The sequence below is a fragment of the Zonotrichia leucophrys genome, chromosome 2 (genome assembly GCF_028769735.1).
Source record: "Zonotrichia leucophrys gambelii isolate GWCS_2022_RI chromosome 2, RI_Zleu_2.0, whole genome shotgun sequence".
In the NCBI taxonomy this organism is placed as follows: Eukaryota; Metazoa; Chordata; class Aves; order Passeriformes; family Passerellidae; genus Zonotrichia; species Zonotrichia leucophrys.
This window is the reverse complement of record NC_088171.1, coordinates 115,508,624-115,525,911: the sequence shown is the minus strand read 5'-3', so window position 1 is coordinate 115,525,911 and position 17,288 is coordinate 115,508,624. Positions and strand designations below refer to the sequence as shown.

General features: G+C 38.1%; 1 protein-coding gene across 2 annotated transcripts; it reads right to left on the bottom strand.

The window, feature by feature from the left end:
• Positions 1-1,214: 1,214 nt before the first annotated feature.
• Positions 1,215-16,823, bottom strand: UBXN2B (UBX domain protein 2B). 2 transcript variants are annotated; one of them, XM_064706129.1, is made up of 10 exons: positions 16,693-16,823; positions 14,146-14,246; positions 12,577-12,648; positions 10,915-11,074; positions 9,389-9,466; positions 7,934-8,043; positions 7,324-7,461; positions 7,033-7,194; positions 6,185-6,198; positions 1,215-4,929 (listed from the first exon to the last, which is right to left on the bottom strand). In XM_064706129.1, the coding sequence occupies exons 1-10, from the start codon at positions 16,816-16,818 to the stop codon at positions 4,817-4,819; spliced, it is 1,074 nt and encodes a 357-aa protein (XP_064562199.1). In that variant the 5' UTR covers positions 16,819-16,823; the 3' UTR covers positions 1,215-4,816. The 2 variants fall into 2 exon arrangements, with proteins under 2 accessions (XP_064562199.1, XP_064562198.1); XM_064706128.1 differs by lacking the exon at positions 6,185-6,198 and having other exon boundaries at positions 1,218-4,887.
• Between the last annotated feature and the right edge of the window lie 465 nt (positions 16,824-17,288).

Sequence of the window (17,288 nt, the reverse complement as noted above, 5' to 3'; positions counted from 1 at the left end):
TAAGTAAAGAAGACTTCAAATGCAAATAGAAGTAAACATGTTATCTATGTTTTTCTCTATGAACTGCAAACTTACAAAAAAACTAGTACGTCCACTTTCACATTCAGGCTGAGGTATTGGTTGGCAAAATCTAGTTTAAAATTGACTAAATTGTCATGAGAGACTGTAAGGAAATTTACATTGTGAACATTTGATTAATGATGACTTAGTGTAATTTGATTAGGAACTATTATAAGATAAACAGAAATTAATTCTTTGCACTGAAATGGAAATTTGTCAGTGGCTTACACAAGGCAAGCACTGAAGTTCTGAGGTTTCCATTGGTGCAAAACACTGTAGAAAGCTATTGTCATAAAAAAGTTTACAAAAATGAAAATCTAATTTGGAAATCAGAAAATTTACTTTGTCCTCAAAGTGCAGTTACTTGGTAGTGTTAAGGTTAGAGCTAGTAAACACTATAAACGGTTTTGATTTTGCTTTTTCTAGAACAGACAATCAAAATTCTTCTATCAGCAGCTAGTCAGACACTACAAATTCTACAAAACAAATACCAATATCATGGCCCTGCATAAACAGTCCCTTCTATTCAAACTTCAGCTAGAAACATCAGATTAGAAAAATGACTCATGCTTATTCCCATTTGTGAATTCTTGCTTGGTAGTATTTAAATGGTCTAAGAGCTCACCAAATTAATTTGGACTGGAAAAGGTTTATAAATGCAAAATAGTATCTCTTCCAGAATAATTCCCTGAAGGATTTTTAAAAATTTAATTTTAATACAGTTAAGAATTTCTCTCTTGATTTATCGTAATGCAGTGTGGAATAACAAATCTACCTTCCCATATCCCTGAAAAAGAGCTAAACCACATAACTTGTAGATCACATATTTAACTCCAGAGCAGACAGCTCCTAGTGAACAGAAAAGAACTCTCCTCATTTCTCAGTTTTAGATGAAAAAGTTTTTAAACATAGTTTCTTTGCTTTAACGTTCAGATATGCTGCCAGGGAGCTCTTATATTACGGGCAGAACAAGACCAGTACTAAAGGAGAATTAAAACTTAGAAGTGTAAGAAGTTGAGTTCCAGTATCTGAGTTCTTTGATATTCAGCAGACTTTTTTTGGAAGGCTTGTAAAGGAAATTTTGAATTCATACAGTGATATACATAACATCTCCAGCCCTTTGAATATGAAACATACATCAGAATTTATTAATTATTACTAGACAAAGGCAAAGCAAGTTGCTTTTCAAAAACGAAGCCATCTTTTTTTACTTTATTTTACATCAGTACCAACCTAAATAAATTTGGTATAATTAAGACAAATCTACAGAAAGCCAGCATAACAATAAAATTTAAACAAACAAAACAAAACAAACAAAAAAACAACAACAAAAAAGAAAGTTGATTTTTAAGGCTGCTTCATTCCAGTAGTTCAGCTATTGAAAACTGTTTTTGAATTTCCCTTTGAGAATACCTGAATTAAATTTCCAGCTTTGTGGAAATTTAATTAATTTAATTAACAAGCTTCTAATTAGTGTTATGCTTTCCTCCCTGTGAAGTAACTGCCCACTTTAAATCACCTCATCCCTGTTAAGTTACCTGTTTAGAGTTTTTTTAAGATAAGAAATTTAACTTAGGACCAAAGACTCAATGGAAATGCTCTCTCAAAAGAGAGGTCGTTAAGAAGCAGAACCAGCATCATAAACTCAAATTTGATCAAGCTCACTAATTACAAACATAGGGATTAAAATCATCTCCCAGTCACAAAGTCAATTCTGTAAACCTCAAATAGGTGTAGATGGTTCTGCTGCACTGTTTTCATCTAACCCCATTCCAGGCTAAATAGAAGCAGCCCCACTTTTATTGTTTTCAGGACCCATTGCAATTATACCCATCCTACAAAAACACCAGACATGCTTTTGGCAGGCCATTGTTTCAGCATTTCCCCCATCTCTTGCTGCTGTCTCACGTGCCCAGAGAGCAGCACATGCCTATGCTGAGGCCTGCCAGCTTTAAGCAGCATGGGCAAGAGGGAGATGCATCTCTGTCTCTTCTCCCTGCACAGCATAAGACAATTTAAGGACCATGGGACCTGTAACTTAGTGCAAGCAACTAAGCAGGGAGCTAGCAAATAGCTCCTCAGAGTACTTGTGTGCTCTTCCTTGCTTCATTTAACATTGGACAGATTTTCACCAAAGAGCAAGAACAGCATGAGATAACTGCTAATATATGCTAATTATACAAGTGTGTCCAGTAGTTTAATTAAAGCAGAATGCTTGCAAACATCTCAGTGGACTGCTGAGGAAAAAAACAAAACCCAAAGACTAACAAGGCTGTGTTTATCCAGAATCAATTATTACTGAGGAGTTTTCTTTAAGGAAAACATTCAGGTTTTGATTATTTGGCTCTTGTGTGATAAAGGATTTCTAGGAAAGTCAAGGAGAGATGAAGCCAGAGCCTTTCACAGGCTGCCTACAAGAGCAAGCAATAGGATTATTACCTCTGTTTAAGGGAAACTGAATGTTACTCCTAAACATAGCAACTTTACTGTGAGAGAAAGATCATCATCCTCTGCCAAGCTCTTTCTCCCTTGTAGCCAGTCTTAACTGCATATCCACATAGGTCTGCACTCAAAGAACATTTTTGTGCCAAAAATGCCAAGATGTTAGCTATAAGTGACAATTTATATAATAAAAATTATGACATAAAATTACGAGGTGGAAGATTCCATAGGCTTTTAAGTACTGAGAAGCATGAAATATTTAAACATAAGCATTGATACATTTTCTTAGTGCTAGACAAAATATTGTTAACTTCTGGGACCCCCAGTTACTCTCAGCTGCCATTAAACACTAAAATTCAATAGGTATTTGAAACAAAGAGACTGTGATAATATGTACTTGTAGGTTTTGGCATAAGAGGCAAAAAACAATTTAGTTAACCCCTTTTCTTCATACATCACTGCTTAATCAATAATGGTCTTCAGAAGTAATAAGCAATGTAACTTTACCTGTATCCTGAACCAAAATATGCCCAAACCACAGACTGCCCAAATTGATATCACGAACTTTGGCCTCGCATTTACACAGAGAATTGTTTGTATATTGGATATAAAACACCTGCACAGTACATGACAATTCCTTTATGTTTAGGCTTAAATATGTGGCAGACAACACAATTACCACTCTATCACAACATAAATCTGGAATAACACAAGAAACCTTGTCTGTGATCTTAAACATAAAGCTTTAATTATTTAGCACATGAAATGAATTATGATTAAAATCATGCAGATATTCAGACTGCAAAACAAAATACTTTAAATACAACTGCATGTTTAAAATCTACTCAGTCAAATATCTACTTTGAGGTAAAAATGTAAGAATATAATAAGCAATTATAACCTTAACATAAATAAACAAGTATTGATATTTTCAGAACAAATTAAACATGGAAAACAGCAATTTTCAACACATATTGGTACAAGAGATACAGCCCACCTGTACTCCTTCAGAGTGTGATCCACTCATCTGATATAAATCCAAAAATACTAAAAAACTGCATACTACTAAAGCACAGCAGCCAGTTTCCCCCAACATAAGACTCCTGTCTGCTTAGTGCAGTGTTGGGGCAGGTTCTTTTATAAAATATGTAATTTCAAAGATGAAGGGGTTTAATTATACAGCTTCCAAACAAGCACAGTAAAGAAAGCTGTACAACCAAATCCCCAGTGAATACTACAAAATATCTTTGGCCAAAATTCCAAATATAAACAACTGAAATTCAGGTCAAAAATATGTGACCAATTAACACGTTTATGCTGTCACTTGCATGCACAAAAGTAGACCAGTTCTGTGTTTGTGCCCCTCAGTGTATTTTTGTTTGGGGTTAAGTAACTGTTTGGGTAAGGAGTCATGCTGTTGCACAGGGTCCAACTGCACACTCAGATTCGTAATGACCAGAGGCCTCCTGTAAATCACATAATTTCCCCAGATGACAGTGGTCTCTCACATTTCTCTAACTAAGAAGAAAAAAATTCATATTTATTTTCATCACAAGTATCACAACTAGAATACAAATAAGAACATTCTATTATAGTCTGCAACAGCTGAGGTTTGCATCTCCTGAACTGATTCACTCATACGAGCAACAATACAAGGAAAATGACATAAAAACTATAATATAAATATTATACTACACCATGAAACACTACAAATAGAACATACAAAAATTATATTAGGGCATTAATTATCTGTAAACCTATTAAAAAGAACACCTTAATATTAATACCATTTTCAAGGTAAACATAACCTACAGTCTAAGTTTTCAAATGGCTGTTTGTCAATGCAGCATAGAACATTTCCATAGTGCAAATCTTACCAACTCTATGAAAGATACTGTCCCCTTCAGAAAAATGCGCCTTTCCCCACCGCCCTCAAAAAACTGAGTCACAAAGTCCTATCTCATTTCACATTTAGTATAAGATGTGGTTTGAAACATATTAACATACAGAACCTTATTTTTAAGACTGAAAATAACCTGAATAATATTGAGAAATTAAAATAAAAAAGTTAGATATGTTATAGCTGGAAGACATGAAATCCAAAAATATGATCCCTGGAAAAGAGGAAATAAAAAACCACTGATATCTCCTTTCTTTCATCTGTTGGAAACATATTGTATGACAGTACAGCAGGGTCCCTATGTTGTAAAACAATCACAAGATCACTTTAATTGCTGAAGAATCACAGTGTTAAGTATATCTGCTTCTTGTAGTGTCAGGCTTTCATCTGTTAGCTCTTTATTTGGAAAGGTAGTCACAAGAACAAAATCCGTTGTTGCAAAAGCTGGACGGGACTGGATAATGAAATCTCGAATATGCTTAATCCTGTGAAAAGGAGATGGACATGAAAACTCTGTATGATTCCATCTGACATGCATCTCTGAACATTAACGTGATCAGAGAACACAAAACCATTAAGCAGACTAAACCACCAAGTAAGTTCTAGATTTCATATATATATTTCTCTCTGATCCAGATGTAATGATTATAGCTCACAATTTTTTGGTTCTTGCATAAAAAAATCCCCAGAAAAATGATAGTGAATGTTGCTTGTTTCCTCAAATAATAGAAACAAAATTTTTATCATGGAAGTATATTGCAAACTGATTCCCAACACAGGAAGTCAAGTAATCTCAACACCACTGTCAAAAGTTTCATTATTAATAGGTATATTCCAAAAAGGTGAAGTTGTTAGAAAGAAGAAAGAATCTTAAAATATATAGTCACAGTGAAGAGGAAGCAGACAGGAATCATTAATGCACTTCAATAGCAAGAGCTTTCCCCTATTTTCACTTGTTAGTGAACTTCTGAACAATAGTTAATAAAACAGTCACATAAACAGTATAACAAGACGAATTTAATTTTTTAAGACATGGATAAAAAATAGTATTTTAGAGATAAAATCCTGAAATTTGAGGGTTTTCTATTAAGACATTAAGCTGAGAATAAATCTGTGAAGATCTTTTGTAATTAATAAATTGGCAAGTTTATTGTAGCCAAATAAGTAGTGATTTCTGCTTTCTATCAGTCTTCAAGGCCTTTGACATAAGTAATGCACTTTGCCATATATATGATCAAAATCAGCTGCTGAAGATAACCATAAAGATTCACAGTCAAGAAAAAGTTAATAATAATTAAACAAGTTCCAGTCAACACAATCTAGGTTGTTACAGATGTTACTGGCAAGTTTACCACTTCTATCCTTCCATGCAAAGAACAACAACTCAGCTACAGAGGCTCCCAATAAGCCCCGTGGTTTGTCTCAGACACTTCTCGGCAGATGCTGTGAAGAAAGGATCTGGGTCTGCACTCTCAGCATTTATTATCAGGTCTAAAGTGTCAAAAAGTACTGTTGTATCTTCCCCCCTACTGGTATCTCAGCTAAAATATTCTCACTGTGGTCTGTGTATACTGTCAGGTAAAAAAACTACACTTTGTCCTTATTCTGAGCCAGAAGGAAAAAAGAAAACACATGAGCTCTCCATGTAACAATATTAACATGGAAATGGGCCCATGCCAACACCACCTCCAAGTCAGGATTCGAGCTGTAGCCATGTTCTAACACAACTGTGCAGATTTCAAATTAAGGCTGGCTTTAACAGTGCTAAAGCATGGGTGGAACTGCTGCCCAAATCTCTGTCCTCGGCCCGAAGATCTCTCAGCAGTGGAGAGCAGAGCTTTGCAGAACCTTGTACTAACATAACCTCATGGGGTTGGCCAACACTGTTTGTGGCACTGCCCCAAGATCAACAAAACCGGTGCCAAGCTCTAATCAGCAAAGCTACTAACAAATCTAAAACCTCCATCAAGTTCACACACTGCCAATTCTTAGGAGATGACCATCCAAAACAGAAGTTAGCTCTCAGTATTTATGTCCTACCCACATGCTGGAATTGCAAATGAGCATGAAGTGTCTATATATCCTCCTGCATATGGGCTTCAGTCTACCCTTACAGCCCATGTCATGTTTGTCACAACCTTAAAAATAACAAGGTAGAAAGCTGGAATTCTTGATTATGGGCCACAGGATTTCTCTGCCCATAGTGTGGAATATATTCCAATTAAGACTATACTCCACACGTTGCAATAAAGTGCTTTCACAGTGTTTCCCAACTTATCCACCCGGTCCTCCCAAAGAGGGCCCAGGGCTGGGATGGCTACATAGTGGGGCTATACAGATTTCAGTTGTCCTGGGAACAATTATAGCTTGTACTATGTCCTAAAAAAGCAAAGGACATCATTGGTTCTAAAAGTTTGAACAGAAGTTGCAGTTATCAAATATATTGTGTTTCCAGAATTTTTGACAGTCAGTTTATCATATATCCATGTAATGAAAGTGACACAGAATGAAATATTTCAGCAAGGCTGGTGTTTCCCCCTTTTTGATGTCTTGCTGCGACTCATTTAATGACAAAACACAAACTTATTGAAATAGTTACTGTTACCTGCATGGATGCAGAATCAATTTACCTGTGTGTTTGATTAAATCTTTGTATTAACCGGCTTCCATCTGCTAATCTAATTTGAATTTTAGTTGCTGGCATGGAATCATCAATCAGAACAGGTGCATTAAGAATGGATTTCTCCTCCTCCTCTGGGGAAGAAGGTGTGCTGACTATTTCAGGTGTAAGGCTATAGGATTGGAAAAAAACCAAAGCAGATGTTACTAATGGAACCATGACAAAATAGTCTGAAATTTTCAGTCACATGAATGAAACAGCATATGAATACAGAGCACAGAACAGATCTAGCTTTTTTCACCTTCCAAGCTTCTGCCCTTCGCCACTGAAAGCTTTGAATCGTAGTCTGGGCTTCACATATTCCTGTTCTTGGTGATCTTCCATATCCAAATTTACCTGGCCACCATGAACAAGTCGCTGCAGTTCCAAAGGAATTTCCCTGAATTATAAAAATAATACATTACAATAATTACACTTTCAATTACATTCTGAACTGTGAAATCAACCAGAAAGTACACACACAGTATGAGTCAATACTAAGATTATGTATACTTTCAAAGTCACATTCAATTGGTTTATGAATTGATTTCACCCTAAAAGAAGAAAAAAAAAAAATCAGTGAACTAACAGTCAAAACCTAGAATATACTGACACCTGAATCATAGAATGAGCTAGGAAAAAATTGTGAACATAAAAGCTGTTGTAGCAAGCATCATTCAGAGTTAGCCCATCAAAAGAACCAAAGTATTGCAAATTTTTAAGTGCCCCTTGCATCTGGTGGCAAATACAGATCACATTTTATGGGTTCAGGCAAAGAAGAAATCTGGAAGTTTTGATAAGTGTGTGGAGAAAGGATTTTTGTTCACTTCACTTCAAAGACATACCTCAAAAAAGTTGTCATTTTAACTTACCCTCTTTTAACCGACTCAAGAAATTGAGCATTTGTTGGATCTGAATAGGATCTCAACTCGCCATCATCTAAACTGAATCCATTCCTCCACAGTTTCAGCAAAATTTGAACCTATGAAGTAAAACAAGTTAAAAAAAAAAGTGAAGAAAGACAAAGAGGGCAGCACAATTTTGTACAGACTAGTTATAGAAATTTTGATGTACACTAAACAGATTTTGTACAACACCACAAACAAGAAAGCAAATGAAAAAATAAGAACAATACCTTGCACTATAACTGTCATTGTTAGATTATTTTTTAAAAAGCCCAATAGTTATAGACTAACATCTTCTTCTAAACCACTCTCCTACTTTGGGAAAAAGAATCTCTTAATCTGCTATCCATGACATAAAGTATGATACAGTGAGGGTGTAGTGATCTTCATAGTGTTCTAATTATTTCCAAAAGTAGTAAACATTTTTACTGCGAAATTAAGAAATAAACCCATAAAATTACAAATTACTGCTGATACATGAGTTACAGCAAAACCTACACTTTCCTCAGATTATTATATGCTGAGTTCCAACAAAGCTGAAAGTAGCTCCATTCAGCTCAAAAGCTAAGAATCCTGGAAACCAGGCTCCTTTGCTCCCTTCTGATTTCGCTACATCCTACATGAAAGGTCCGGCCAGGGCCTTCCAGCTTCAAAACTTGCATCCTCTCTTCCTTCTAAGTGCTTTGCCATCCAGCAAAACTAGGCTTCCCCAGCCAGTATAACTGGCCTTCCCTTAGAAAGCTATTTATGCTCCCAATTATGGAAAGCCCACTCCAAAAAGATTCTGGCTGGGTACAGCCGGCTGTTACTTGGAGTAGAAGGATTGCTGGAGACCAGAAGGCTCCTTGTGTGGCACAACAGCACCCCCTAGCCAGGACCACATCCTTTGGCCTTAGTAGCTGTTTCTAGACAAGCTGAAAATTTGCTTCAGCCATTCACAAAACTAGCAAAGTGCAGAGGACTGTTATTCTCTTCACCCTCTCCTTCACATCCTGCCTTTTAAGTGATAGGAAAGAAAGGCCTCAAGCCTGCTGCTTCCCCTTCCCTAGAATACCATCCATGCCCTCCAGTTTGAGATGGGCTGCTTTGCAAGCCACAACAAGAAGCAATTCCTAAAAGTATTAAAATGTTACTACAGCTAAGAGAATCCAGGACAACACCTGGAAAGGACAACATTGGAAAGGAGGTGTGCTAAGAATTTCAAAGTAATTTACATCTGATAGCTCCATAATGGAAGCCTTAGGGGCATCCAATAAACATCTCTTTGGAAACTTCAACAATTTCTACTGAACACATAGCTAATACTTAGATATTATTTTCATCTCATAAACATAGTTACAGTAATACTGGCATTTCAAGCTGTAAACATGATTAAGCAGGCCTCTGTTGGAGGTTCTGTTTTCTGCTATGAATTTTACTTACATCCTGATTTTCTCCATATATGTATTCAGAGTGCTTTTGTGACGAGTCACCCAATCTGTATCCACCACCAGAAAATGACTGAAAAAATACAAAAAAAAGCTTATAAAATAATTATCTAAAACAGTTTATCAAAATTCTTACTTAGGTGGAAAAAAAAAAAAAAGAAAAAAAGCCATCCACAAGCTTGCTTCTGAGATAAAAAGCAAGTACCGTTCTATCATCTATTTTCTAACTGGAAAATTATATCTAGCAGCCACAGTCAGACTAAGAAAGTTTTGTGACACATTTCAGCTTCTGTTCTGTACACTTTTTCAAACATAAGAATCATAGAATACTTCAGGCTGGAAGAGACCTTTAAAGGTCACAAACTTGAATGTTTCCAGGAATGGAATATGCACTACCTCCCTGAGCAACCTGTTCCAGTGTCTTAACACACTTACTGTAAAAAATGTCTCTCTTATACCTAGTGTGAATCTACCTTCTTTTAGTTTAAAACCTTTACCCCTTGTCCTACTTTAGGGCCTGCTAAAAAGTCTATCCCCATCTTTCTTATAGGCTGCCTTTAAGTATTAGAAGTCTGCAATGAGGTTTTCCCAGACCCTTGTCTTTTCCAGGCTGAACAATCCCGACTCTCTCAGCCTTTCTTCACAGGGGAGATGCTCCATTCCTCTGATTATTTTCATAGCTTTTTTATGGACTACTCTAACAGGTTCATGTCCTTCCTGTGCTGTGGACCCCAGAACTGGATGAATCACTCCAGATGTGCTCCCACCAGAGTGGGGTAGAGGGGCAGCATTCTCTTCCTCACCCTGGTGCCCATGCTTCTTGTGATACAGCCTGGCTTTCTGGGCTGTGAGTGCCATTGCTGGGTCATGTCCAACTTTTCATCTACCACTACCCCCATGTCCTTCCCCAGAATTGCTCTTGATCCTTTCAAGCTCCAGCCTGTGCTGATACTGGGGGGTGCCCCGATGAAGACGCAGAATCCTGCATCTGGCATTGTTGACCTCATGAGGTTCCCATGAGCTCATTTCTTAAGCTTGTTCAGATCCCTCTGGATGGCATCCAAGCCCTCAGGCACATCAGCTGCAACACTCAACCTGGTGTCACCTGCAGATTTGCTGAGGGTGCCGTTGACCTCACTGTCTGTGTTACTGATGAAGACATTGAACAGCACTGGTCCCTCTATGGATATCTGCATCTGGACACTGAACTGGTGACCACAACTCTAGGTGCAATTCTATAGGTAAGATTTGGGATGCAAATTTAGTCTGGTTTCTTATTTAATCAACTGTAATTAAAAACAAAGCATATAATTCCAGTTCATGATGATTTCTAATTATTCCCTCTGAAACTGTGTGGTCCTTTATTTTCTAGAGCAAGCTGTTTGGAAACAGACAATATAGAACCGTTTTGAGCAAATCTGCTATTTGTAAATCACAGAAAGAGGCACTTGCTCTCCTGTGGTTTGATGAATTTCAGAAACACAAATGTAAAGAGAGATCAACACATTCCTTAACTTTTACCTTGGCTTTACTGAAATCACCAGATGCTCTTGAGGCTTCATCTAATGGGACAGCCCCATGTTCTTTTGCTTCCTTGAAGAGTTCAGCAACAATTTTACTTGGGTTTGTAGAAGCCCCAGAAATCTGTAATCCTCTATATTCTGAGTCACCTGAATAAAATCTTCAGAATAGTAATGCAAATAAGCAACAATGCCTTAAATAACAAGCACAATTTTTCTCTTTCCGTCAAAAGAAAAAAAAATTAACAAAGAGGCAAATTTGGCACAAATCCTTTTCATTCTAATAAATGCTTCACTTGGTTCCAACCTTCTCAATAATCCAAGCAGCACTATGCTAAAGACATTTGACTAACAAAGAACCAAGGTGCCTTCTGGAACACATCCCAAAGATCAGTGGGCAAGGCCATAAGTTTTAAGTGAACACAGTCCTGATGGAGCTGGGTGTTTTATATGGCTGTCACCTGCTCCCAGAAAGACTGATTTCCTCAGGGGTGTCCTGTGCATGGGACTGTGCCTGGATTGGACAGAATATAAACTCAGAGCTAACACCACCTTAGCAGAAAAAGTTATAAAACTGTTCTTGGAAAACCTGAACAGTGCCATAATTTAATGTTTTAATTCAAAGATCTAGCATACATTCATTCCCAACAGTATCAGAAATAGAAATTTTAAAATAAATATTATTAACTTCCAAGGCATTTTAAAACCTGCAGAAACTGTTGTGAAAGCTAATTTGTGGCTTTTTTTAACTTCACAGCATCATTACTAGCTCTTGAAGACAAAATGTAAACTACAAATAGTTCTGTTCAAAACTGTATCTATTTGATGATGAAGATCAAGATATTCCTTAAGAATTATCTAGAGAAAGGCACTATAATCTCTAAATACCATTGGAATAGATGCTGTAAAAAAATCTGTAAATAAATCAAAATCTGGCAAACCTGATTGTTTTGCCTTTGATTACAGGATGCATTAATAACTAATAACTGCTTTCCACTTTCCTCAACTTTTACATTTAACCATTTGGGGGAAAGCAAGTCAATCCATGTGAAACTGTTTCTGAGACCAATGCCTTCACAATGTGTTGATTCCATCATATTTTACAATTACCAGAAGAGAGTATTGGGTATGAGGTTACTGCACAATCATACTGTTTTTATAATGCCACATAACTGTCAATCCCCGAGTGACATGTCTCATTTGTACAAAAAATCTGTGTTTATCACCCAACTACCATTTATATGGAAAATCTTTAATTATTAGATTTAAAACAATGATTGTGGTAAGGATATGAAACAGGAATTCTTATCAGAATTTTTATTCAAGAAAGAAAGGAATTACTCAAATATTTGAGCAATAGACACAGAACAATTCAGGATTTTCAGAATGACAAAAAGGTTTTGAGCACAAGTGTAAGTTACAACCTTTACAACCATTCAGGTTAAGGCATCTACAGGTCGTACATCACTCCAGTCACATTCTGCTAAATGTAATTTTACAACAACAATGTACAGCTAACACTCTAGTAAGTCCCCTAGCTCTTTGCAGGACAGACCTAGCTCACATGCATTTTGAAAGAACATGAGGGAGCAAAGTGTGAATGTGACACAAACCCCAATTACTTTCACAACTGTTAAATTGTTTCGTTTTGTTTTAAAATTACCTTTGGTTTTCTTTGTCATCACTCATGCTTCTCTCTGGTTTTCTCAATCTTTTAAGAGAATCCAGCTTAAGACTGCCAAGAGAACGAAAGAAAATATTTGAAGATGACTGGCACATAAATTTCATATCTAACTTCTGAAATGACTTCTTTTTCAAAAACTAAGAATATCGAGTTGTGTTTTCTGGTTTTTGGGGTTTTGTTTGGTTGCTTGGTTTTTTGGGTTTGTTTTGCTGAAGTACACAACCATGTGCTTCTCAGTGAACAAGGAGGAAAGAGCACACACATGGCAGAGTCATTTTGCATTAACAGTTGCACTGGATGGTCACAAAAGGTCAATTCCAACTGAATTATTTTTTTCTACCATGGAAGAGCAGCACTATTTCCATGCAATTAATGCACTGCTCTCATCTGAGAGCAAACTGAAGTCTACTAATTTTTCTCTTCCTTCTCACACAGATTCCAGTATGAAATGCAGCAAATAACAAGTATTTGCCAACTATTACACTGAAGTATTTGAGATATGGTACTGCAGCATCTCCTTTCCTTGGGAGTGGGGAGTTTTAACTTCATGATATGTACTGGGAAATTGAGGTGTTTGCTTTATTTGTTTGTAAACTTAGTTCTGTGTAGCTGGTTAGTCAGCTTAGGTGTGTTCACCGAAATAAACTAAAAAATCTCAAAATCCCCTATACTTCCAAATGTCCCATATTCTATCTTTATTCCTGAAGAGATTTCTGCATCTGCAGTGAACTTGAAGCATAACTGGTGACTAAGATTTTTTCTGTTGCCTGACCTCCTTTAACACTGAGGTCCATACTGGCAGCAGTGATTCAAAAACAAGCCACATACAAGACTTGCTATGGCATCACTGTCAGTAGTTTTATAAATATTTATCTTCTTTAAATTATTTTTTTAATTAATTAAAATCTGGCAAGATAATTTTATAAAAAACATCCAAGGCTATTCTGAATCTTCAAATGTTATGTGAACTGCAAACACTGCAGCTTAGTAGTGTTCTAGGAAAAGCTGGACTGAAATACAGATATGCATCTTTCCTTCCACCTGCCCAACACATTCATTAAGAAGCCCTTCTTATTTCTGTCACCCCACAGGAACCTACTAATAACTTTTAGAATCACTATTTGTCTCATCAGGGACTGCCATAAATACAACACTGAAAGCAGTTCACTTGCCAAGTTTCACACAAGCTGCTAGTTTACTGAATTTTGAAGAAACAAAAAACTGCAGTAATTTTCTGATACAGTAAATTTCCAAATTATGACTGTGTAAAAAAAGACAACACAGCATTTTGGTTGTAGCACCTCACATGAAATGGGTTTAAAGTGTTTTGGAATACCTGGAATACCAATTGGTAAAAAGGCTCCTAAATAAATTTTAATAGCATTCTGAGAAGACAGACAATGCATTATTGCAGGGATTCACAATTTTTTGATTATGAATTACTGTAGATTGCTTTTAATACTAGGAGGGATCAAGCAGGAATGACAAAGTTTTGTGAGCTAATAAGACACTTATCCACACATTTCTGAAAAAAACCCCACATCTTACCTCTGTGATCCCTTTGGGTTACTGATCTTTGTAGATGTTGGCTTGTCAGAACACAATGACTGCCTTTTAGCTTCATCTTCATATAACTCTGCCAAGGCCAGCTGGAGGAAACAAAACGCATTTTTGTAAGTCTGTAACTCAAGAACCACATATTGCATAGAAATAAGACAAAAATTAATGAAATATCCATCTCTCCAGAAAATTAGAAATATCAACACAAGAAACCTCAACTAAAATTCAACTTCCCTTGTGCTTTATGAAAAAAAACCAAACTACACAATGCTTAAATGCCATTATGACTTAAAACTTGCACTCTGCTATCCTTTAGTTTCCACTGCTTCACCAGCTACATAAAATCTGTATTAGATTCAGCCATGAGAGTAAATACATAAAGAAATATTGAGCATCAGCTCATTACAGCTCATTAATGGTAACAAATTGAAATAAAGCAGCAATCTAACCCTCTGATAGAAGCAAACAATAAATTTTACAAACATTTTACACAGAAATGTAAAAAAACATAATTCAAATAAGCTTGTACTGGGATGAAGAACAAATCAGCCTTGCTTGCTTGAATTCAAGGCATCACTCCACAAAAACTTACACAAACCCCAACGACTTTTTCCCAAAGATTCCCAAAATGCTGCCACGTCACTGGCAAGCTCATTCTTAGAAATGGATGTACGGGACCTGCAATGTCACTTCAGCAACCTTTCTTTTGTCCTGAATAAGACTCTATTTTGTCAAATCATCTTTAGTTTTGTCCCCAAGCCACTCTGCTCACACTATGTGATTGACATTAATATTTTATCATATACATCAGAAAAGGTACTAGGCTACAATTTCATTACATTTTTATGCAGAGGGGATACACATTAAAATAAAATGAAACCTCATCTGTCCTTGAAAACACATTGCTACAAACACAGGGTATTAATCCCATATTATTTTTTGTTGTTTTTATAATATTATGAGGTATTTCCTGCAGGGAAAAAAAATAAATATGAGGAATTATGTCCATTAAGAAAATTAAATTGAGAAAAGTGAGCCCAAAAAAATCTGCTGAAGGCCTCTATTCCATCTGAGGATAGAAGAAACTACTTTTCAGGTATGTAAAGCTGATGGGTAAGTCATAGACCACATACCCTGTGCTATCCCTAATACAAGGATTGAGGGTTGCTGAGAGAGCACGGAAGGGCATGGCCAGATTTCTGTGCTTTCCTCATGCCCCCTATCATATTGTGGCACCACAAATCAAGTACAGACCCAGGAGGGTATTTCCGTGGGGTTTAACACTTTATCAATAAGTATCTAGCCAAAATGCCAGCCCGCTTCAGCTGACTAAAACCTTACCGACTAAAAGTATTAACACAGATTTTGTTACTGTTACACGTTGTAGCAACAAAATAGCAACCCGAGAGAATAACACAACAGTAACACTGGAGAACAGAAGGCTCCAGAGAGATCTCACTGGGGCCTTTTGTACTTAGAGGGGGTTTACAAAAAAAACGGGGAGAGCATGGGCAGATAGTGATAGGACAAGGCAGAATGGTTTTAAACTACAAGAGGAGAGATTTAGATTAGATATTAGGAGCAAGTCTTTACTCAGAGGGTAGTGAGGCATCAGAAAAGATTTCCCAGAGAAGTTGTGGATGCCTCATCCCTGGGAGCGTTGAAGGCCAGGTCGGATGGAGCTCTGAGGAACACGGTCTAGTGAAAGGTGTCCCTGCCCATAGCACAGGAGCTGGAACTATATGACCTTTAAGATCCTTTCCAACTCAAAGCATCCTATGATTACAGCAAAATTAACCTTAAGAAAAACCTATGAAAATTCCAAATAGTAATCAAGAAAAAAACTATACACATCTTTCTCTGTCAGTTACATGTAATTAAATAGAACACGGGCAGTTTCAGTTACTAAGTTTCACCTGTTTTCCAATCAATTTTTTGCTAAAAGATTTTGAACCTTCATAAAGTGTCAAATCACATCCAAAAAAAAGAGAAAAAGGAATACTGCTAAAAGGGTTTGTAATACTGCTAAAGGGTTTGTAAATTTAATTACTGATGCTGAATTACATTTGTGATCACACTCTACTTTTCCCACATACACCTGGGAGAAGATCTTGTCCTTAGCCTTACACCACATCTGCACGGACTGACATTTTCATCCGGGACAAGACATTCCTACCAATTAATCAGGAAATGCAATGGCACTTCAATAACTTCAAGGACAGTGAAAACCCAACTAGTGAAGTGTCGGGAGAGCCCTAGAACTGAGCACACACCGTTTCCTAAAGGGCCTGGTGCTCCTCCAGAGGCGTCCTCCCCTTCCCAGCCCCAAAGGGGCGTGGGAGCTGAAGGAAGCAGAGCCGAGTGGGTGCAGAGGGCACGTCGGGGCAGCCCCGCGGGGGTCCCGCACACCGCCCGCTGCCCTCAGTGCCGGCCAGAGGGAAGGCCCGGGATGGCCCCAAGGGAACGCGGCGCTCCGCCCGGCCCGGCCCGACCCCGCCCAGCCCCGGGAGCGGGGCGGCACCTCCGCCCTCTCACCTGCAAATCCCGGGCGCTGGGCGGGCGGCCGCTGCTCCGGGGCGGCCGGTCCCTGCGGGCGCCGGCGGCCGGAGCCGCGGGCACATCCCCGTCCGGCTGCGCGGGCGCTGCCCCGCCGTCCGCCATCTTGTGGAGGCGGTGGCCAAGGCCGCGCCGGGCGGGGCCAGCGCCGCCATGGCAACGGGAGAGGCCGAGCCGGGCCCGCCGCAGGCCGGTGACCCCATCGTCACAACTTTACAGTGCTTATGCACCTCAGCGAACAAAGCCGTTAGCATTCGTTCGTGGCGAATTGCATAGCTTGTCTCTCCGTCGACAAAGCCCTGCTTGCTGGTTGTATGTCTTGCTTCTCGTGCTACTTAGTCTGCAGGTGCAGTTCTTCCCTCCATTTGAGTCTGGGGTCCATTTCGGTCAAAGAGTTGGTGGTTGTAGTCACCCACTGCCGGAATTACCTATCACAGAACCAAATAGGCTGGAACAGACCTCTGAAATCATCTTGTTCAACCTGTGACCAAACACCACCATGTCAACTAGATGATGCACTGTGTGTCACATCCAGCCCTCCGCCACCTCTCTGGGTAGCCCATTCCAATGTTTTA